Genomic DNA, 24,114 nt, shown 5'->3' on the forward strand with positions numbered 1-24,114 from the left:
GCATATTAAGTAAGTTAGGTATAATTTTTATCACCTATAGGTATAGTATGTATTAGTTAGGTATAATTATTATCAGTATACCTGACTCCCTTAAGCTACTTGCATCCACAGTACAGTTTTTCTTCTCTTTGCTGCTCAGTTCTTATTCTACCCCATTTGCCACTGTCTCTGCTGCAGTAGCTTTTTCTTTGCCATTTTGCTATAGCTTCCTGTTCTCCTTGTGCTTAGGATTCATTCATTTGTTCAGAGTTTGAGTTCCTACTATGTGCCAGATACTGCTACAGTACAGTGAGAAAACAGAGTAGAATAGCAGATACATGACAGGCTGGGTTGCAGGCATAGCGAAGGCCTTACTGGTCTCCATGTCCTTGACCGTCAGTTTTCTCTGACTAGAGAATTTAATCTAGGCCGGCAGGGGAACTTGAAGGGAAATTCTTCATGGACTCATGGGTTGGATCTCTGGTTCACTCCTTATTAGGCTTTGTCTTCTCTGGGCAGGGTAGGCATCCTGTCAATCAAGAATTCTAGTCACTTCACTGAATGACTAGTTGTGGAATTTTCTAAAGCTACACATATTTATGTAAGTCACAGTTTCTCCTTATTTACACCATGGTTTCCTTTAAAAAGTATATTCTTGATTTGTACTAGACAGTTTGGTGGTCTAGGAAGGCTCTAGAAATTCAGGATTCCAGAGTCACGAGGCCTTGAGCATTCTTTCTTCTCCCCATGCTTCTTCTCCATTTGCACTTTGACCTCCTTTTTCTGGGAACAAGAGTCAGGGCTGGACTCTCATCTTTCTCTTTCCCTCAGGAGAAGATCCATTCTCTTGGCTCAGGTTTATTCAGCTAGAGTTTCAGAGAGCTGAGACAGAGACATATAGAATATTCTTCAAATGTGTTAAGGATTTCCTTAGCCCTGAAATAAGATTTTTAAAAATTCCATTGTAATTTCTTAATTTCTGAATTTGTACGTATTACCCATGGAAGACAACGAGCTTTCCCATATAACTGAATAAATGAATGAATACGAAATACTTAAAGTAGGTGGAAAAGTTGCTGTGAAGACAGAATAGAACCAGTCAACAAAGACCTCACAAAATTCTACAAAAGCTTTAAAAATCATCCCATTTGAGAGGTGCGTGGCTGGCTCAGCTGGTAGAACATGTGACTTTTGACCTTGGGATTGTGAGTTTGAGCCCCCCATCGGGTGTAGAAGTTACTTTTAAAAAATATAATCTTTACCAAAAAATAAAGCTTATAGCAGTTCATATCAAATGAAACTTTTTTTTAAAGTTATCTTCACAGACAATGGGGGCCTTGAATTCACAACCCGAGATCAAGAGTAGTATGCTTTACTGATCCAGCCAGCCTGGCAGCCCTATAAGCTTTATTAAAGAAGAGAAGAGGGGGGAAAAAAGAATTTTGGTAAATCAGTAAATTCGATAAAGTCAGTGTATTGGTCTTGGCAAAATTGGCTAAAGACTTCTTAAAATGCTAAACTGTGGGAAAAATGGAAATTACTTTAGAACGATATTCAAAATTCATCATTATAAATGAAGAAATTTCCATGTGAAGTATTAAAATTTTAATTGCATTGATTTTAGGATGCAGTGACGAGAAAACAAAACCATATTAAAATCCATGTTTATTTTCAAATCTAGAAAAACGTTGTAAACATAGTGTAATACCCTTATACCCTTCACCAAGATTCACCAGTTATTAAAGCTTTGCCACATTTGCTTTCTCTATACAGACAATCCCCAACTTACGGTTTGACAGAATTTTTTGACTTTAGGATGGTATGAAAGTGATAAGCATTCAATTGAAACTGAACTTAGTGTTCTAAATTTTGATCTTCTCCCAGGCTAATGATGCTCTTAGTAGATACTCTCTCATGGTGCTGCGCAGCAGCACACCTCCCTTTCAGCTAGGTGACCTGGAGGGTAAACAACTGATGCATTTACGTCTGCTCTGCACTCATACAGCCATCTAGTTTCTCACTTTCAGTATTCAATACATTGCATGGGATATTCAACCCTTTATTATTAGATAGGCTTTGTGTTATAGGATTTGGGCCAGCTGCAGGCTAATAAATAGATATGTTCTGAGCATTTTTAAGGTAAGCTATGATGTTCAGTAGGTTAAGTGCATTTTTAAAAAAAGATTTTATTTATTTGAGAGAGAGAGCATGAGCTGGGAGGGGAGAGGCAGGCAGAGGGAGAAGCAGACTCCCTGTTGATCAAGAAACATGATGCAGGACTTAATACCCTGAGATCATGACCTGAGCCAAAGGCAGATGCTTAACAAACTGAGCCACCCAGGTGCCCCAGTTGAAGTCTATTAAATGCAATTTCAATTAATGATATTTTCATTTCACAATGGGTTTATCAGGATGGAACCCCATTTTAAGTGGAGGCAGATTGGTATACAGATATACTGATAGCTGTAATTCTTTTAATTTTTAAAAAGATTTTTTTTTTAATTTATTGAGAGAGAGAGAGCGAGCGAGCAGGGGCAGGAGGAGGGGCAGAGGGAGATGGAAAAGTAGGCTCCCTGCTGAGCAGGGAGTCCAAAGACTTGGGGCTCCATCCCAGGACCTGAGCTGAGGCAGACACTTAACTGAGTCACCCAGGCATCCCCAGATGGCTGTAATTCTTATTTGTTGTTGTTGGACAATAAGAGAGTAAATTGCAGACATCATATAGAATATATCTCTAAGGATATTCTTTTACATAACCATGCTAAAATGATCAAATTCAGAAAATAGAACATTGATGCAATTCTATTCTCCGATGTACAGTCTATATTTAAATTTTGCCAATTATCCTAATAAATAATTATTCTCTATAACTTTTTTTTTCAAACTAAGATCCAACCCAGGTTTACATTTTGCATTTCTTTGTCCTGCCTTTGTTTCCTTTAATCTCATAAAATTTGTCAGCTTTTCTTAGTTTTTTATGATATTTATATTTTTGAAGATTGAAGGCATTTGTTAGACTGTCCTCAATTTTAATTTGTCTTATTGTTAGCCTGTGATTAAATTCAGGTTATACACTTTTATCTTGAGTACTATGTAAGTGATGTTGTGTCCTTCTCAGGACTTAACATTAGGAGGCACAAGATGTCATCTTGTCTTATGGGTAATTTTACCTTTGATCACTTAAGGCTATGTCTGCCAGATTTCTCCATTGTAAAGGTACCTCTTTTCCTCATTTCTAGTGAGTAAATGATCTGTGGGCAGATAGTTTGAGACTGTATAAACATCCTACTTCAGAACAAATTTCACTAATGGTTTTAGCATCCACCCATGATCCTTGAATAAACCAATTATTACAGTGATGGCTACAAAATAGTGATTTTCTAAGTCTATCATTCATCTGCATTAATTACTTGACATTCTACTGCGGAAAACAGTTTTCCCTTCCCCCTTTCTTTCTTCCCTTTTCTATTTATTTATTATTTGCATACTTATTTATAAATGCATGTAAGTTTCCATAGAAATTCAGACTCATCCTGTGTTCAAAAATTCTCTCTTGAAAAGTAAAGGGGTAAAGAGTGTAAGGACTGTGCTTGCCTTTCAAAATACTGTGGATATGTATACATTTCATGGATTAACTCATTTTGATGCTCAAATTCATTTGACTTGGCCAGTGGGAGCCATTCCTTAGCTTTTAAAATTTAAATATTTTTTAAAATGTTACTAAGTAATTTTAGTGAATATAATGAAAAGAACATATTCTTGAATATAATTGATATTTAATATATTTAAGAAGATTACTTAAAGAAAAGACTTTATTTATTTGACACACAGAGAGAGAGAGAGAGATCACCTGCAGGCAGAGCAGCAGGCAGAGAGAGAAGGGGAAGCAGTCTCCCTGCTGAGCAGAGCCCAATGCGGGGCTCTGTCCCAGGACCCTGAGATCATGACTCGAGCCAAAGGCAGATGCTTAACCCACTAAGCCACCCAGGTGCCCCTAAGAAGACTACTTCTTAAAGTGAGATGAAAACAGAGGGGGAGGCAAACCAGAAGAGATGCTAAGCTCTATGAAGCAAACTAAGGGTTGCTGGAGGGAAGATGGGTGGGGGGATGGGGTAACTACGTGATGGGTATTAAGGAGGACACTTGTAATGAGCACAGGGTGTTATATGCAAACGATGAATCAATCAATTCTATCCCTGAAACTAATATACAGTATATGTTAACTAAATTGAATATAATAAAAAATTTTAAAAAGACTACTTGAAACCAAATTTTGGCAAATTGGTAAATGTAATGAGCTTTAAAAATCCATTATTGGAATAATTGATTCTTTTTTTCTTTTTAAAAAGATTTTATTTATTTATTTATTTGACAGAGATCACAAGTAGGCAGAGAGGCAGGCAGAGAGACAGAGAGGGAAGCAGGCTCCCCGCTGAGCAGAGAGCCCCATGTGGGGCTTGATCCCAGGACCCTGGGATCATGACCTGAGCCGAAGGCAGAGGCTTTAACCCACTGAGCCACCCAGGTGCCCCCTGAATAATTGATTCTTGAGTGAATTTCGCCTTCTGCCATTGGTACTCTAGGACCCATTACTGTTTGTATAAAACTAGCATCCTGGTGATCTTGAAAACATTGATCAAGATCAAGCAATCTTCTTCAGGTTTTTTGATTTCTAAAATATTACCTTAGCAAGCAGTTCTAAGTAAGACCATTACATTTATGTGACTTATTGAACCCTCATGCTAGATATTTTTGCATATTTGACAATTTTTGCATTTGGGCCTCAGCAGCACAATATTGTTCTAACAATCCTTGGTTCATGACATACTTTGGTCATCATCTTCCATGCATGGCCCATTTTTATTTGGTTAGTTAATTTTTTTTAAGATTTTATTTTTTTATTTGACAGAGAGAAAGAGAGAGTGAGAGAGAGAACACAAGCAGGAGGAGTGGGGGAGGGAGAAGCAGGCTTCCCGCTGAGCAGGGAGCCAGCCGGATAGGGGGCTTGATCCCAGGACCCTGGGATCATGACCTGAGTCAAAGGCAGTTGCTTAATGACTAAGCCACCAAGGGGCCTGGTTAGTTATTTTATTTTATTTCATTTTCTTGGTTATTTTTTTAAAGATTTTTATTTATTTTATTTAACAGATAGAGATTACAAGTAGGCAGAGAGGCAGGCAGAGAGAGAGGAGGAAGCAGGCTCCCCGCCGAGGAGAGAGCCCGATGCAGGGCTTGATCCCAGGACCCTGGGATCATGACCTGAGCCGAAGGCAGAGGCTTTAACCCACTGAGCCACCCAGGTGCCCCTTTTTTGGTTATTTTAAATAATAAATAACTACTTATAATTTGAAAACTGTGTACCTACAAACCCACCACTGAAAACAAAAGCTAGAACAGACAATAGCCCTATGACCTAGCAATTCCACTTCTAGGTATGTACCCAACAGAAACCTTTGTTTACATACAAGAGGGTACATGTAAGATAATATTAATAGCAGCACTGTTTACAATAGCAAAAACCTAGAAACAACCCAAATGCTTATCAATGAAAGACAACACGAATAAACTGCTGTATTCACACAATGAACCATTATGTAGCAGTCAAAAATCAATGAACTACAGTGACATATGATAATGTGAATAAACATTATCAATGTAACATTAAGCAAAAAAACCTAAGGCCTCAAAGAATAAATACAGCTCACTATACTTTTTGTGAAGTTAAAACACAAAAATTTTAAAAATAATTTCTAGGTATATAAATTGATACAAAGAAACTAAAAAGGGAAGCAGTGAAATCATAAAGCAGGGATTCAGGATATGGCCATCTGGGGTGAGGGAAAGCAGAAAGATGGGATAGGGGGACACATGGCTAATGTAGGTCATTACACATTTATTAACTGCTTTAAATATGTTTAAACCCAGACTTGGGTGTAACCTTTCTCAGAACTTTTACTACAGAACTGAGTCTTTTTACAATTTTAGTTCTAGAATTTCCTGATAAAGTGGGCTTTCATGTAAATATGCTAAGATCATGTGGCGTTATTTTGGATTATACCACCTGCCAAAAACGAAGTTCATACAATTGTAGAAATACAAGCGAAATCCCACTGATTAACACTGCCACTTTCTAAAAAAGTATAACCCTTTAGTAGGACAATATGAAAAAGTTTGAACAAGGTGTATTTTTTATATAAATGGAAGTTGAAAATCATAACTTCATTAAAAACCTCCTTCATTTCACTTTTAATTCACGAAAATGTTTTCTCAAGTTTGAAAATTCCTTTAAGTCATATATTATTTTTAATAGAGTAACTAGTTTTCCACGGAGCTAACCTAGAGACCCCTCTCACAGAGTAGTATTGATTCTATTGCTTTACAATTGCACTAATCCCAACCTCCTTACTCCCTACTGCCCCACTTCAGGCCTGAACTTGCAAACTAGTAATTCAAAGGCACATTTAACCTATAAACCTTTTTTTTTTTGGACTGTGTAATGTTTACAATAAAAAAAAAATTGTTACCGATTTTTTCTAAAAATTAGAAGTTGTACTTAAAAATGAAGACTCCAGCTTCTATTGCAAAATCAGAATACTAGGCAATTCTAGGCCTATATACCCATTTTGCAACATTCAATCATAGAAATGGTGAGACTTCCCTTCTTGGACGAACTTTCCAGTTCAGAGTTTCTGCCACTCTCCTACAACCAGCTCACTTCTCTCATTGGCATTACTTGCTTGGCCTCTATGGGGATTTTCAATCTCCTCTCATATCCATTTTTCCAGTCTTACCTCCAACACGGTACATTCCCCATTCCCTCTCCACATTGTCAAAAGTAGTTTTCTAAGCAAGTTTGGTCAAACCACTTCTTGATCTGCATATTCTTAACTTGCTCCTAATTGTTTTAAGGATAAAATCCAAATTCTTTAAAATGGCACTTCACGATTTAGGGTGCTTGCTCACCAACACCATTCTGTTCCCCACCTCTTCCCAGGTCTTATTACTACTCAGAACCAGTACTTCTCAAACCAGGATGCTTCCTTATTTCTGGGCCACTGTTTCTACTTTCTCTTCTCCTGGCTAGTTCATACTTATCCTTAAAAACTCTGCTCTGGGGGCGCCTGGGTGGCTCAGTGGGTTAAAGCCTCTGCCTTCGGCTCAGGTCATGATCTCAGGGTCCTGGGATCGAGCCCCACATCGGGCTCTCTGCTCCGCAGGGAGCCTGCTTCCTCCTCTCTCTCTGCCTGCCTCTCTGCCTAGTTGTGGTTTCTCTCTGTCAAATAAATAAAATATTAAAAAAAAAAAAACAACAACAACAACAAAAAAACTCTGCTCTGACCAGTTCTGCCGAAAAACTTCCCCGCAAAGGCTTTCCCTCCCGCTTTTCCTTTGCGATCCCAAAGCAACTTGTGCTCTTCAGTTTGTGAGTTCTTCATTAAAATGCTTGAGGTCCCCAAACATCGACAGGTGTTAAGCCAGGGTAGGCTGAAGCGGGTTAACTGTACTTGGATTAATATCAGCGTTATTTCCTAGTCTAAACTTCTGATCCCGTCTGACCCCGAGTGTGAAGCACGACCTGAGTGTGTAAGGACTCACACCCATACGTATTCCACAACCTAACCTTGGTATTCCCCGCCTAGGGTACGGCCGCTAGCACGCAGCCAGAGGGTGCATCCGCCGCGAGCGCGGCCTCGGATTGGGCCGGGCGGAGCATGCCGGGAGCGGCCGAATCTTCGAAGTGCTTGCTGGGAATTGTAGTTCTTGGAGCCGGAAGTGGGGGTGGCCGGGATAGAAACCGCAGCTGAGACAGCAATCACCGCGCCTGCTGTCAACCCGGGTGTAGTGCATCACGCTGAGCCCACCCACCGAGGGTGCCTTCCTCCTCTTCTTAGGGCTTCGGGAGCCCTTAGGGACGAAGCGGCAGGGGCGCCTGTCTTCAGAGAGGAGGCAACCTCGTAGCCCCGGATGCGGCCGGAGGGCGCGGGAATGGAGCTCGGCGGCTGCGAGGAGCGCCTGCCGGAGGAGAGCAGGTGGGCTGGGAAGGGCGCGGGGGGTCGGAGGCCGATGGTGCACCGAACCACCCGGAGGATTGGGAGGGCTCGGAGATCTCCCGCAGAAGTGTCGGGCGTGATGGACTTTGGGCGACCTGTTTGGGAAGAAATTGTGAGAAGAGGGACTGGCAGGGCGTGGATAGGAGGGAACAGGTTTAATATGTTGAGGGCATATTAAACGGGTATGATATGATGAGGGCAGGGGGAGCAGGAGAGGAAGTGGCTATTGAGAGGTGCTTTTGCAAGCGAGAGTCTGTAGATAGGAGTATGGCACAATGTTGGGGGCCTGAGTGAAACTTGAGGTGACAGTATATCGGACCAATATTAAGAAGATTGGTGGTGTAAAAATTTCTGGGCGCAAAGGTTAGGTACTATGACTGGCCTAAAAAGAAGCTTAGGCGGAGATGACTGTGAGGAAGACGACGAGAAGGAAGGCCTGTGTATGAAAGTGGACGATTGTAATGGCCATGTTGTGGGGGAGCGGGCTTGCTAATGAAACTAGAAATTGTGTGCGTGCCTCTGTCAGAGTGGCAGGATCTTTCTGTCATTTCCTTTTCGTCTTCAAACCCTTCTCTCCTTCCCCACAATGCAATTTAGCAATTTCACATTTATTTATACGAAACTATTGACATTTAGTTCATACCCTTTAGAAATGGAGGATTTAAGATTTTACAAACTACTTTGATTAAATGGTGACTTGTTCTCTGTATAGGTGCTTCCCATATTTAGGGTTTGCTTCAGTGAGAAAACATCAGCAGGGGGGAAATTAATGAGATGCTGTGCCCAGGTGAAGACCTGGCTGTTTTTAAGTTTGACTCCTCTTTTATGTACACTGTTAACTTGTGGCCTGTGTACAAAATGTGGACTGACAAGCCTGGGTTCCTGCCTGAGATGTATGAAAGATGAGTTCAGTGAAATTGAAAATCTAACTTCCCTTTTCCACGTTTCAGTTTCTGCTTATGTATATTTGGCTATTTATTCTTCCTCCAGATGTCTGCGAAATGCTTTGTGTGAAAGGTCCCATATAAATTTTAAATAAGGTTTTGATTCAGTTTTCTTTTCCTTTACCAGTTCATGTGGGAGAGGCTGAGTTGGAAATTTCAAGTTCACATTTCCTCCCCATCTAGCTGGGTTAGTTATTTATTTGATGTATTTAAATAAACACTTATCACATGCCAGGTACTACTTAGGAGCCTTACAAGTATTAATTTATTTACTTCTCATGACGGCCAAACAAAACAGGTATTATTATTATCCCCGTTTAATAGATGAGGAAGCTGAGACATGAACAGGATAAATAACTTGCCAATTTCCTACAGTGAATCCTGGTGGAACTGGAATTCAAGCCCAGGCAGTTTGGCTCCAGAGTCTGTACTTTTCATACTCATGCTATGCTGCCTCATTATGTTAATATACTGGGACAAAGAAATGTATAAGATAATGAATTTTATAGCATTCTTTGCCTATCATTCAGGCCAGTGGGACAGCTCCTTTGCAGGTATATTTTTCTCTCTATTATTTTTTCCATGCTTACCTTTTTTTCTTTTTCTTTTTTTATTATTATTATTATTTTTTTTTATTCTGCCCCCAAGGGGGGGCAGAGAGAGAGGGAGAGAATTCCAAGCAGACTCCCCGTGGATTGTGGAGCCTAACATTAGGCTCAGTCGCAACCCCAGTTGGTTGCTCAACCAACTGAGCCACCAGGTGCCCCTCTAATGCTTGCTTCTTAACCAAGCAACTCTAGTCAAAATTTAATTTCTGCAGTGGGATTATCCCCACAAGGTCACTGGTATTGTTGCTATAGCCTACTCTTTGTTGGTGGCTGAGTTAACTCAGAATGTGTTGTTCGATGAAGTTTCATGGCACCAAGGTCTCCTTAGCTCCAAGTAGACAACTGGCACATACGTACCGGTGCCTGAGAATTGAGGCATTGTGGCTGGGTCATTCCTAACCTAACTTTCTATGGTCAATAAAATACCCAGTTCAGAAAAAATCTTCATGATGAGATGGCATCATTTTTGTAAAAGATTTTATTTACTGGGACGCCTGGGTGGCTTAGTCGGTTAAGCGTCTGCTTTCAGTTCAGGGCATGATCCCAGGGTCCTGGGACCGAGCCCCGCATCGGTCTCCCATCTCTTCGTTTGGCGGGGAGTCTGCTTTTCCCTCTACCCCTCTCTGTCTTTCTCTCTCTCTCTCTCTCTCTGTCAAATAAAAAAAATAAAATCTTTTAAAAAGAAAGATTTTATTACTTATTTGATAGAGTAAAAGAGCATTAGCGGGGAGGAACAAAAGGAGAGGGACTCTGTGCTGAGCACTGAGCCCAATGTGGGGCTTGTTCCCATGACCCTGAGTTCATGACCAGAGCTAAAATCAAGAGTCAGATGCTTAACCGACTGAACCACCCAGGCGTTCTGAGATGGCATCATTTTTATATACAAAGGATAAACTTATCAATATATTTCTGAAAATATCAGTATATTTTCTGAAAGCAATTGATGTAGTGAAATGTGCATTATAACCAGGTAGACCTGCCTGTGAATCCTAACTTTACTGCTTAATTTGGCTCATCCATCTGAGTAGGAAAAATAATGCCCTCCTGACTGGTAACTTGTGAGATTTTGAAAAGATAATGTGCACGAAACTTCTCATGGGGTGTTTGGTATGTGCTAAGTACAAAAAGTGTCTACTTGCTGTCTCCTCCCCAGTTTTCTTGAAAGAAGGTAGGTATGTGCTTTTCTGGTTGTTGTTCTCAATTGTACTTCTTGTTCTTCTTCCTTCCATGGCTCCTCTGAGTTCAGCGCTCCTCTCTGAGGATGGGGGTGTTAGCCTAGCTTTTCACTTTATCCTTGGAGTTTAGTTATTTCATAGGAACCCTTAATTTTCATCTAGCTAGTTATCACTCTAGCAAAACACTATACTGCTAGGGATAATGCTTCTCTTTGTTTAGTTGGGTAGTAAGTGCCAGCTGTTTGGAGGTTGTTCGGTGAAACTACTAAACGATGAAAGGAATGGTTCTTCTGGCTTTCCTCTGCCACCCTACACTGCCTTGGGCTATGCAGTCTGAACTTGGAACACAGCTATATGCAGTTTTTCTGGTGCATTGATCCAGATAGAGTCAAAATTGAAGTATTAAAATCCTTTTTAGTGTCTCCAAACTGAGCTCAGTCCATTGGTTAAAACTGTTGCATCTTCTGTTCTCTATCTCAGTTAATAGCATTTCCCACTCAGCAAACCCAGAAGCTTCAAAGTGAAATTTTACTTTCCTCCTCATTTCCCTTATCCAGGTAGTTTCCAGGTCCTATGAATTTTGTTCCTGATTTTTCTCTGGGAGCTTTATTTCTTTCTCCATTTCCAAATATATTTGCTTGTATTACTGAAAAATCCAGGGAGTAGTATTGCTTCAGGCCTGACCAAGTATAGGTGCTTAAACAAGAATTTGTCCCTATCTGTGGGCTCCTTTTCCCTATGTGTTGCCTTCATTCAGACTTTTCTACAGGATAACCCCAAGCAAGCCAAACCAAACCAAACCAAAACAACAAACAAACAAACAAACAAAGCAATCCTAATAGGTATAACAAAAACAAAAATTTGGAGGCTGACTATTTTTGGATTGACCTGAGTTATGTTCCCCTTCTTATAATCAGGGTATGGAATATGCTACTCAGTCAGGCCCAAATTATGTGCCCAACCCTGGATCCTGAGGCAAGGGTATACTTTCTTGGAACTTCATAGACCAGAGTATATGGCAGAAGGGTGATTCCCCTGTGGAAAAGGAGAGTTCTGTTACCAAAAGAAAGGGACATGAATTCTGGGCACATATAACCAATGTATTCATCGAGGACCCTTATGATCTCTCATTGTAGACTGTCTCAGTAGCCTCCTAACTGACCTTCCAGTCTGAACTCTGGCCCTAATTCCAGACAGTCTCCACATAACCACCACCTTAATTATTTGGAAGCAAAGTTATTATAGTATTTTACTCAGAAATGTTTAATCTTTTCTTCTTGAAAAATAGAAAATAGTCAAAACTTGTCCCTGACATTTAATCCTTGCTTTAACCCCTGCGACGTTCCCAGTTACAAAACCATGGCATTCACTCCCTCCTACATGTTCTTCTTCACCACTCTCATCCTTGTGTCTCCACATTCCCTGCCATCCCTCCTCCTTCACCTGGAAGGCTATTAGTCATCTTTAAATAATGCTCCTTTAGAAGGCATCCCTGACCTGCCCTTCTCCATCTATCTTTGTAACACTTCTCTCTGAAGAGCATAGTTATGTAAGTCCCATTTCCCCCATTTCATTCTGAATACCTTGAGAGATGGAGACTCTTCGTCTTTAACCACCATAAGCCCAGTGCCTCGCACAGTGCCTAACGTAATCGCAGCACCTAGCTGCTTTATCACTTCTTTTATTAAATAAAATCTTTTTGTGTGTGTTTTGTAATCTTTCCTCCCTGTTTCACCAGCCTGCCTATCTGGGTGATTATAGACTAGCTCTGTCCAACATAATAGCCACTGGCCACATGTGGTGATTTAAGTTTAAATTAATTAAAATTAAATAAAATCTAACTTTTTCAGTTTTTTAAGTCATATTAACCAGATTTCAAGTGCTTAATGGCCCCTGGGGCAACTGACTGCCATATTGGACAGCACACATATAGAACATTTCCAGCATCATAGAAAGTTCAATTGAACAATGCTGTTACAGATTTAATTCTGAGTTTTTCAGGAAACAACTAGATCATGCTTACCTGTTTTTAGTTCCTCTGCATCAGGCTGACTTGAAGTTTAACCCACACTTGATTGAGAGGAGAGAGGATTATTAAAGGAAATCATAAATTATTAGTGACTAAATAGGGACTTCGCAAACTTCCTTTGTAAGGCCATGAAATTTATAGAAATCCTGCTAGATCATAGGAGTAAAGAGATGATTGATTTTTTTACTAGAAAATAGCAGGATCCCATAATTTCTACAAGATTCTAAGACAGTCTCCCTATGAGCTTTCTCACTTGGATGCTTTAAGAGCATTAAGAGCCATAACATCATTCCCTCTCCATCCCCTTCAATACCATGATTTTATTATTTTTTAAAAATTTTAAAAAATATTTTATTTATTTGACAGAGAGAAATCACAACTAGGCAGAGAGGCAGGCAGAGAGAGAGGAGGAAACATGCTCCCTACAGGGCAGAGAGCCTGATGCGGGGCTCGATCCCAGGACTCTGGGATCATGACCTGAGCCAAAAGCAGAGGCTTAACCCACTGAGCCACCCAGGCACCCCCATGATTTTATTTTTGCCTCCTCAAGAATCCTTTGAAAGTTTTAAATTTTCCAAGTTTTTTTTTTCCCCTCTTTGTTCTACTTTTGTTATTTGCTTATTGTCTTATTGCTTTGTGGGCAGACAGTATGCCTTGGAGGATTGATTAACTTTTTTTTATTTTATTGTGTGTACTTTAGTACAAGGCTAGTTTTTGTGATTGTCCTATGCTTTAAAAAAGTGTTTTTCAGGATATAGTTTTCTAGATTTAAAAAACAACCTGGGGCGCCTGGGTGGGTCAGTGGGTTAAGCCGCTGCCTTCGGCTCAGGTCATGATCTCAGGGTCCTGGGATCGAGTCCCGCATCAGGCTCTCTCTGCTTAGCAGGGAGCCTGCTTCTCTCTCTCTCTCTGCCTGCCTCTCTATCTACTTGTGATCTCTCTCTGTCAAATAAACAAATAAAATCTTAAAAACAAAAAAACAAAAAAAAAACAACCTTATTATATATAATGTTATTCAGCTCTTCTAATCACTTTTTTAGTTTTGGTTTTCATGATCTGATAATTAATCTCCCATTATGATTGTTTTTTCTTTTCTATTTTCACTTTTTTAAAATTTTATTTTTAAGTAATGTCTATATCCAAGGTGGTACTTCACCCACAACCCTGAGATCAAGAATCTCATGCTCCACTGACTGGTCCAGCCAGGCACCCCTCAGTTTTCTTTGTATGTTTTCACTTCATGTATGTGTTTTGTTATATATATATATGCACATATATGTAAAAGTATATATAATTTTAATATATAATTTATACATATTTTATTTTATACATATTTTATACATATTCACTTCATGTATGTGTTTTGTTATATATATATATGCACATATATGTAAAAGTATATATAATTTTAATACATAATTTATACATATTTTATTTATATATTTATATATTTTTATTTATCTATATTTTATATATATCTTTTAGACATATATACACACATAAAATTTTTAAAATTTAAAATTTAAAAATTTTTAAAATTTAAATTTTTAATTAAAAAATTTTTTTAAAGATTATTTATTTTAGAGAGAAAAAGAGAGAGTGCATGCATGCACAGGATGGGGAGGGGCAGAGGAGGGGAGAGAGAGAGAGAGAGAATCTTAAGCCAACTCCTTGCTGAGCATAGAGCCCAAAGCAGGGCTGGATCTCATGATCCTGAGATCATGACTTAAGTTGAAATCTAGAGTCGGCCACTTAACTGACTGAGCCACCCAGACTCCCTTGTTTTATATTTTTGAGGCCATGTTATTAGATAAAATTAGTGAGAGCTATATCTTCATTATGGCTTCTTTGTCTTTTTAAATGATTATTGCTTTAAATGCAATCTTGATATAATATCATAATTTCAGCTTACCTTTTTGCTTGATTGGTTCTTTGTGGTTTTTTTTTTTAAAGATTTTATTTATTTATTTGACAGAGAGAAATCACAAGTGGGCAGAGAGGCAGGCAAAGAGAGGGGGAAAGCAGGCTCCCCACTAAGCAGGGAGCTCGATGCGGGGCTTGATCCCAGGACCCTGGGACCATGACCTGAGTTGAAGGCAGAGCCTTAACCCACTGAGCCACCCAGGTGCCCCTTTAAGATTTTATTTATTTACTTGACAGATAGAGATCACAAGTAGGCAGAGAGGCAGGCAGAGAGAGAGAGAGAGAGAGAGAGAGAGAGGAAGAAGCAGGCTCCCTGCTAAGCAGAGAGCCTGATGTGGGGCTCAATCCCAGGACCCTGGGATCATGACCTGAGCCGAAGGCAGAGGCTTTCACCCACTGAATCTCCCAGGTGCCCCTGGTTCTTTGGTTTTAAATAGTTGAGTTTATTTCATTGACTTTTATTTTTATTTCATGTCTGTTTTATCTTAATTCTGTCATCTTTTAAAAATGACTTTTTATTATGTTCTTTTGCTTTTTCTTTGCCTTGGCGATATTTAAGATGATCTAGTATTAGTTGTAATGATGATTAGCTTTTACTCTAAAATAGTGTCTCTAAAACTGGAGGCAACTGAAGCACTGTCTTTCCTCCCCTGCCTTTGCTATCAAAGGGGGGAGGGGTGTGCCTCCTTGCTTATAAAGTGTTGTGCTACCCAGATCTGACTGTAAGGTAATGAGATTGGCTTTCTTCTATGACTCAGGAAATTAACCTTACTGTTTTACAATAAAACCTTCTATGTTTCTACCATTCTATTAAGAAAGCAGATTTGAATCTCTGTTATATACAAGATACTTCCAAATCTGAGGAAGTCTTCCTAGCTTTCCTACTTAAGCAAGAGTACCCTGAGCATAATCAGGCCTTGGAACCTGTGCTTATGAAGAGGAGATATAGCCTGGTTTAAAATCAGTTGAGAAATTCTTTAGATGCAGAGCACAGTGACAAGTCTTAATTTGTGTTACAGACAGTCCTATCCTAGATAGTTTTGGCAGATTTTTCTCTGAGGCAGAACGGGTAAGAAGGCTTTATTCAGGTACCCCTTCTGATGTAGTTTGACTTACTATATTTAGGCACTGGAAATTCGAAGAGGGAAAAGAACAGAGAAAAGGAATATTATTATCTACCCTATGATGGTGCTTTCTGTAGATTATCAATCACACTGAGGGAGCTGAAGCTTAAAGAATTTAAATGGCTTACCTAAGAATGCTTGGCTAGTTTGTGGAGAGCTAGGATTCAAATTCAGGTTGGCCTGACTGTGAACCTTGCTCTCTTTCTGCTGCATGACATTTTCTCCCTCTTTCTAATAACAGCACATAAGAAATAGAAAAGACACGGTCTCTATCCTTAAGGAAACAGATTACATACAACAACAATTAAATAGCATTTTTTTAAAGGATCATCAGGAGGAATGGTATATTGACAGCATATGTTATGGGGTTTCCAACGAGGGAGTTATAGCTTGTCAAATTATTTAGAACTTCTTAGGAGAAGGTTAAACTAGAGCTGAACCCGAATCCCTGAATGAGACAAGAGGAGAAGTATTTTAAGTGGAAAGATCTGCTAAATAAAACCATGGAAGTAGATATGAGGTTGGCATGTTTATAATAGAGTGTGGTGGTAAGAGAGACTATTTTCAAATTGAGGAGTACTGACGGGAATGTTGGTATTTAGACTAGGGCTACATGATGGAGACTTTTTGAATTCCATACCAAGGAGTTTATATACCATCAGTGGTTAGGTTTCTGACATAAGGGATTTTCCTTTTGGTAAATCTGCTTATTGTTGAAATTCAATAAATTTAATATTCAAATGTAGTGTGATTGGTGAGGGATTTGTTGAATAGATTTGAAATTACAGACATGCCTAGGAGGACCACTTATTCCCCCCTAGACATTAAGATTCTGCTGTCAGCCATTTAAGAGATGGAACTAGCCAATGTTTAGGTTCTCCCAGGTGCCCCAGAGCTGAGAAACTATAGTAAAGTCAAGCATGTTTTTTTCTATGAGCATTATTTATTTAAAAACATCATAAATATTAACTGCATGCTGTACTCATTAAATACTGTATAATTAAAACCAGAAAGTATGGAGCCAGATAAGAAAATTAAACAAAGTAAATGTAGTAGTCTATTGTTACTTAAATGTTACCAATAATTATTTCACTTAACTATGTTTTCCTCTACTTTAAAGAAGGAACCTATCACTTCTTTTCAGGGAGTGCTTTTTGGTATTAAAAGTCCCGGGTGTTTGCCTGACCACAATCTTTCAGCCTAAAATGCCCTTGCCACTTTGGGATTTAAAAATCCTTGATGGTACTTTCTAGCCTCTTGTTTGCTAATTTTGTTCAGATTCTCGATCTTTCTTTAATTGCTTGAACTGTTTAGGAAGGGCTAAATAGGGATTCCTGGGTGGCTCAGTCGGTTGAGCATCTGCCTTCAGCTCAGGTCATGATCCCAGAGTCCTAGAATTGAGTCCTTATCAGGCTTCCTGCTTGTCGGGGAACCTACTTCTCCCTTTGCCTGCAGCTCTGCTGCTTGTGTGCTCATGTGCTCCGTCTCTCTCTCTCTGTGACCAATAAATAAGTAAAATCTTTAAAAATAAAAAGAAAAGCTAAAAAGAAGGAAGAGCTAAACAGTGTCTCTCCTCTGTATTTCCCTCACAGAACTAGAGGTAACTATTATTACATATATCCATTTATCTCAATATTTTTACTTGGGATCATAAATACAATTTTATATTCTACCTTTTATACTTTAATATATCATTAACTTTGGAAACATTTTCTAATCAAAGATTTTAATGGTTACATGATATTCCATCATTTAGATATCACATGCCTTTCTTCACATTTCAGGGATCAAATCATAATCTGACTTGGGACAACCTGACCTTCAGTCTTGATTTCAGGTAGATACAACAATTCATTCAGATAAACAACACACTGTAGAGGGGGTATGCCTATAAGTTGAAGCTATTTCCTTGTCCTTCCTAAAAAGGGCACTGGGGATCGAAGATATGCTTATATGTATTTCTTGGATTGAATCTCACTTTACAATCACTTATTATGTATGTTATTTGTCATATATTTCACTTATTTTTAGTGATTATGTGTTAGTTATATGGCATAGCACTTTTCATTTATTTATTTATTTATTATGTTTTTATTTAAATTCCAGTTAGTTAAATAGTGTAATATTATTTTCAGGTATACAGTATAGCATTTGGACACTCCCATATATTACCTGGGACATTGCACTGTTTTAAAGGGATAAAATTTGTGGGGCACCTGGGTGGCTTAGTTGGTTAAGCATCCAGCTCTTGATCTTGGCTCAGGTCATGAGGTCAGGGTCATGACATCTAGCCCTGCACCAGCTCTGCGCTAGGTTGCGTATATCTTTTCAAATTAGTGTTTTCATATTACGTAAAGAATATGGGTAGTAGAATTACTGTATCATAGGGTAGTTCTATTTTTTAATTTTTTGAGGAAACTCCACACTGTTTTCCACAGTGGCTGCACTACTTTGCATTCCTGCCAACAGAGCAGGAGGGTTCCTTTTTCTTCCACATCCTCACCAGCACTTGTTGTTTCTTTTGTTTTTGATTTCGGCCATTCTGGCAGATGTAGAGTGATACCTCATTGTGGTTTTGATTTGCATTCCCTTCGTGATGAGTGAGGTTGAGCATCTTTTCATGTGTCTGTTAGCTGTCTGTATGTCTTCTTTGTAGACATGTCTGTTCATGTCTTGCGCCTGTTTTTTAATTGGATTATTTATTTTTTTGATGTTGAATTTTGGAAGTTCTTTATATATTTTGGATACTAACCCTTTATCAGATATGTCATTTGCAAATATTGTCTTCCATTCTATAATTGTCTTCTAGTTTTGCTGATGGTTTCCTTTGCTGTGCAGAAGCTTTTTATTATGATGTAATCCCAGTAGTTTATTTATGCTTTTGTTTCCCTTGCTTCAGGAGACATATTTAGAAAAAGATTGCTACAGCTAATATCAGAGAATTACTGCCTGTGTTCTCTTTTAGAGCTCTTAGGTTACAGGTCTCACAGTTAGGTCCTTAATCCATTTTTTTTTTTTTTTTAGATTTTATTTATTTATTTGACAGACAGAGATCACAAGTAGGGAGAGAGAGAGAGAGGAGGAAGCAGGCTCCCTGCCAAGCAGAGAGCCCGATGCGGGGCTCGATCCCAGGACCCTGGGATCATGACCTGAGCGAAAGGCAGAGGCTTTAACCCACTGAGCCACCCAGGAGCCCCAGGTCCTTAATCCATTTTGAGTTTATTTTGTGTGTATGTAAATTGGTCCAGTTTCATTCTTTCTCATGTAGCTGTCCGGTTTTCACAACACCATTTTTTGAAGAGACTGTCTCTTTCCAGTTACATCTTCTTGTCTCCTTTGTCAAAAATTAATTGACCATATAATCCTGAGTTTATTTCTGGGCTCTCCATTGTGCTCTATTGATGTGTGTGTCTGTTTTTGTGCCTGTACCCTATTGTTTTGATTACTATCGCTTTGTAGTGTATCTTGAAATCTGGGCTTGTGATACTTCTAGTTTTGCTCTTCTTTTTCAAGATTGCTTTGGCTATTTGGTGTCTTTTGTGTTTCCATGCAATTTTTAGGATTGTTTGTTTTAGTTCTGAGAAGAATCCCTTTGCTAGGGATTGCATTAAATCTGTAGATTGTTCTGGATAGTATGGACATTTTAACAGTATTTGTTTTTCCAATCCATGAGCATGGAATATCTTTCCATTTGTTTGTGTTGTCTTCAATTTCTTTCATCAATGTTTCATAGTTTTCAGAATACACATTTTTTACCTACTTGGTTAAGTTTATTCCTAGGTATTTTATTGTTTTGGTGTAATTGTAAATAGGATTGTTTTCTTAATTTCTCTTCCTGCTACTTCATTATTAGTGTATAGAAATGCAACAGATTTCTGTATATTGATTTTGTATCCTGTGATCTTACTGAATTCATTTATCACTACTAACAGTGTTTTGGTGGAATGTTTAGGGTTTTCTGTAAATAGTATCATGTCATCTACAAATAAGGAAAGTTTTACTCCTTTTTTTTTTTTTTAAACCAATTTGGATGCCTTTTATTTCTTTTTGTTGTCTGATTGCTGTGGCTAGGACTTGCCCTACTATGAATAGAAGGGGTGAAAGTGGACCTCCTTGTTTTGTTCCTCTTGTTCCTGATCTTAGGGGAATAGCTCTGCACTGAGGATGATGTTCATTGTGAGTTTTTCATATAAGGCCTCTATTATGTTGAGGTATGTTCCCTCTAAACCTACTTTGTTGAGCATTTTTATAATAAATGGGTGTCGTACTTTGTCACATGCTTTTTCTGAATCTATTGAAGTGATCATGTAGTTTTTAATTCTTTCTCTTGTTGATGTGGTATATCATACTGATTGATTTGTGAATACTGAACTACTCTTGTATCCCAGAAGTAAATCTCACTTGATTGTAGTGAATGATTATTATAACATATTGATGCTTTTGGCTTGCTAATATTTTTTGAGGATTTTAATATACATGTTCATCAGACATTGGACTGTAGTTCTCTCTCTCTGTCTTTTTTGTAGCGTATCTGGTTTTAGTATCACGGTAATGCTGGCCCCTTAAGTGTTAGTTCTGATTGTGAGTCTAAAAAAGTCAAACTCATAGAAACAGAGAACAGATTGACTGGTGGTTGCTAGAGGTGGGGGGTGTGGGGAATGAGGGTGAAGGTGGTCCAAAGGTACAAACATCCAGTAATAAGATAAATAAATTCTGGGGATGTAATGTACAGCATGGGTGACTATAGTTAACAATACTGTGTTGTATATTTGAAAGTTGCTAAGAAAGTAGATCTAAGTGTTCTCATCACAAGAAAAAATTTGTACTTATGCTCGGTGATGAATGTTAACTAATTTTATTGTGGTGATCATTTTACAATATGTATATCAAATCCTTATGTTATACACCTTGAAGTAATATAATATGTCAATTATATATCAATAAAATTGGGGAAGAAAGAAATGGCACAAGTGAGTTTGGTGACTCGAATGTTGAGTGGTGTAAGGTTGTCTCCCAGTTTGAATAAATTTTTGGTCTTAAGGTCTTGAGAGCGGAAGACCAGATTGAGATTCATCTGACTTTCTCTTTTTAGATGACACTTTTATACTGGACCTAGCTTCGTTCATCTTATTTTGTCTTTACTGTACTCATCCACTTTTAAAAATGACTCAGAAAGTGTACAAATAAGTTAGTTTTGAATACAGATAGAGAAGATTCAGAATGCTTCTACCACATAGGTATTTAAATGATGTAAAATAGTATGATGAAAGTTACCTGAAAAAAAATTATTCCTGTGACTGTCCTTGGAAAGTATTAGGAGTAGTATTCTAATGAGAAATGGAAGGGCAAGGTAAAGTGTGCAGTATAACAATTTTCAGAATTTTCCTCTTCAGTACTTCAGATTGTTCAGAATAAACCAAAAGTTGACTGATTTGGGGGCATGTCCCTAAATGACTTAGTGCAAAAAAACATTTTTTTTTAAAATTTCTTTTCAGCATAACAGAATTCATTGTTTTTGCACCACTCCCAGTGCTCCATGCAATACGTGCCCTCCTTAATACCCACCACCTGGCTCCCCCAACCTCCCACCCCCTGCCCCTTCAAAACCCTCAGATTGTTTTTCAGAGTTCATAGTCTCTCATGGTTCACCTCCCCTTCCAATTTCCCTCAACTCCCATCTCCTCTCCATCTCCCTATGTCCTCCATGTTATTTGTTATGCTCCACAAATAAGTGAAACCATATGATACTTGACTCTCTCTGCCTGACTTATTTCGCTCAGCATAATCTCTTCTAGTCTTCTCCATGTTGCTGCAAAAGTTGGGTATTCATCCTTTCTGATGGAGGCATAATACTCCATTGTGTATATGGACCACATCTTCCTTATCCATTTGTCCGTTGAAGGGCATCTTGTTTCATTCCACAGTTTGGCGACCATGGCCATTGCTCTTGTAAACATTGGGGTACAGATGGCCCTTCTTTTCACTACGTCTGTATCTTTGGGGTAAATACCCAGTAGTGCAATTGCAGGGTCATAGGGAAGCTCTATTTTTAATTTCTTGAGGAATCTCCACACTGTTCTCCAAAGTGGCTGCACCAACTTGCATTCCCACCAACAGTGTAAGAGGGTTCCCCTTTCTCCACATCCTCTCCAACACACGTTGTTTCCTGTCTTGCTAATTTAGGCCATTCTAACTGGTGTAAGGTAGTATCTCAATGTGGTTTTAATTTGAATCTCCCTGATGGCTAGTGATGATGAACATTTTTCATGTGTCTGATAGCCATTTGTATGTCTTCGTTGGAGAAGTGTCTGTTCATATCTTCTGCCCATTTTTTGATATGATTATCTGTTTTGCGAACAAAATATTTTTGTCTTTATTTTAGCTTAAAAAACTATGGGGGGAAGTCATGGATAATTTGTATTCTTTTTTTTTTTTAAGATTTTATTTATTTATTTGACAGAGAGAGATCATAAATAGGCAGAGAGGCAGACAGAGAGAGTGAGAGGGAAGCAGGCTCACCGCTGAGCAGAGAGCCCGATGTGGGACTCGATCCCAAGACCCTGAGATCATGACCTGAGCCGAAGGCAGCAGCTTAAACCACTGAGCCACCCAGGCGCCCCGATAATTTGTATTCTTAACCATAATACTTGTGTGCAGGTATACGTACTCAGTGCATGGAAATATAGTGAATAAAAATTCATTTTTGACTTTTTTACTTGGAAAAAGATTTCTGGTTTTGAGCAATGCCCTCATCTCTTTATATGTTGCTCATGTACTTGCTCATGTCATTTCCAGCAATGGATCTTAATGGGTCACACTCCTAGAAACATGGGTTATAGGTTATTTATGTGAGAAATGAGATAATAGATGAAGATCACCTTACAACGCATAATATGTCACATTAAGATTGAGGGAGTTTTCTTTGTTTTGTCTTGTTTTTTTAAATCTTAGTGTTCTTTACAACTTAAGTTCTTTCAGAATTGGGTTTTATGCCCAAGTAAAAAATTATTAGGGGATAAAATGTTAGGATATAGGACAGGAGGCTTCTTGCCTTAGACTTTCTTTGACATGATTAGGGTCAGGTACAACAAAGTTAACTAACCATTGGTATAACTGATGCCCTTGCAGGAGGGAGCACTGGCAGTTGCTGGGTAATTTGAAGACTACTGTGGAGGGTTTGGTGTCAGCCAACAGTCCCAACGTCTGGTCCAAGTATGGTGGCCTGGAGCGGCTTTGCAGGGACATGCAAAGCATCCTCTATCATGGGCTCATCCATGACCAGGTATGTAAACTTATTCTTTTTTGCCAGATTGGCTACACCACTTGTTGGAAAGAAAAAATTGCATTAAGGTGTTGGCAGGGAGAAGATGAAGGCTCCTGGTCTGAGAGTCCTTGAGGGTAGGACTGTAACATGATGATCATGAGGAGGACAATAAGGACAATAATGATGAATCACTAGGATTTTTCTCTTAGGAGCACCCTAGGAGAAGTATTTACAGAATATTGTCATTTTTAGACTATCCTTTGAGCATCATTTTGTAGGTAACTGGTTGATTCTTGGGAGTGGTAGTTTAAGTTATAGCTCAATTTTTTAAAATATAAACTTTATTAATGTTGAGTTTCTTTTCTGTAATATCCTCAAACACTCTAATAAACTTGGAGTATTGATAATGAGTGGAATGTAATAATACTTAATGGTTTTTCTTCGTCTTTGGCAGTTACTCCATTTGCAGTGTTTTAGATAAGGTTCAGATCTGGGTATAATTGTCAAGTGAGTCATTGGCTCTGGTATCCTACTTTAAAAAAAAATCAGACCTCACAAATATGTGCATAATCATGTGTTCCCAAACACTCATGCTCATCCCATGTCAGGGTCTAAGTACTCTTACCTGGAACTCTCTCCCTTGAGCCAAGCTTGTCCTTTTCTTTTTCTTCTTCTTTTCCTTTTTCTTTATCTCTCTTTTTAAAAATTTTTTTTAATATTTTATTTATTTGACAGAGAGAAATCACAACTAGGCAGAGAGACAGGCAGAGAGAGAGGAGGAAGCAGGCTCCCCGCGGAGCAGAGAGCCCAATGTGGGGCTCGATCCCAGGACCCTGGGATCATGACCTGAGCTGAAGGCAGAGGCTTAACCTACTGAGCCACTCAGGTGCCCCTATCTCTCTTTTTAAAAAAAGATTTTATTTATTTATTTGACAGAGAGAGAGATCACAAGTAGGCAGAGAGGCAGGCAGAAAGAGAGGGGGAAGCAGGCTCCCCGCTGAGCAGAGAGCCCAATGA

The 24,114-nt window shown here is 38.8% G+C and overlaps 1 protein-coding gene across 11 annotated transcripts in view; it reads left to right on the forward strand.

Moving 5' to 3' along the window:
* Positions 1 to 7,768: 7,768 nt before the first annotated feature.
* RUBCN (rubicon autophagy regulator) overlaps positions 7,769 to 24,114 on the forward strand; it is a 57,248-nt gene continuing 40,902 nt past the window's right edge. For 10 of the 11 annotated variants that reach the window (XM_046002333.1, XM_046002337.1, XM_046002334.1 and 7 more), the window contains exons 1-2: positions 7,769 to 8,009; positions 22,962 to 23,115. In XM_046002333.1, coding sequence (XP_045858289.1) covers positions 7,945 to 8,009; positions 22,962 to 23,115 — 219 coding nt within the window. In that variant the 5' untranslated portion in view covers positions 7,769 to 7,944. Of the gene's footprint in view, positions 8,010 to 17,617; positions 17,671 to 22,961; positions 23,116 to 24,114 lie in introns of all 11 variants that reach the window. The other variant, XM_046002343.1, reaches the window with a different exon arrangement.

This window comes from Meles meles, chromosome 4, assembly GCF_922984935.1.
Source record: "Meles meles chromosome 4, mMelMel3.1 paternal haplotype, whole genome shotgun sequence".
NCBI lineage: Eukaryota > Metazoa > Chordata > Mammalia > Carnivora > Mustelidae > Meles > Meles meles.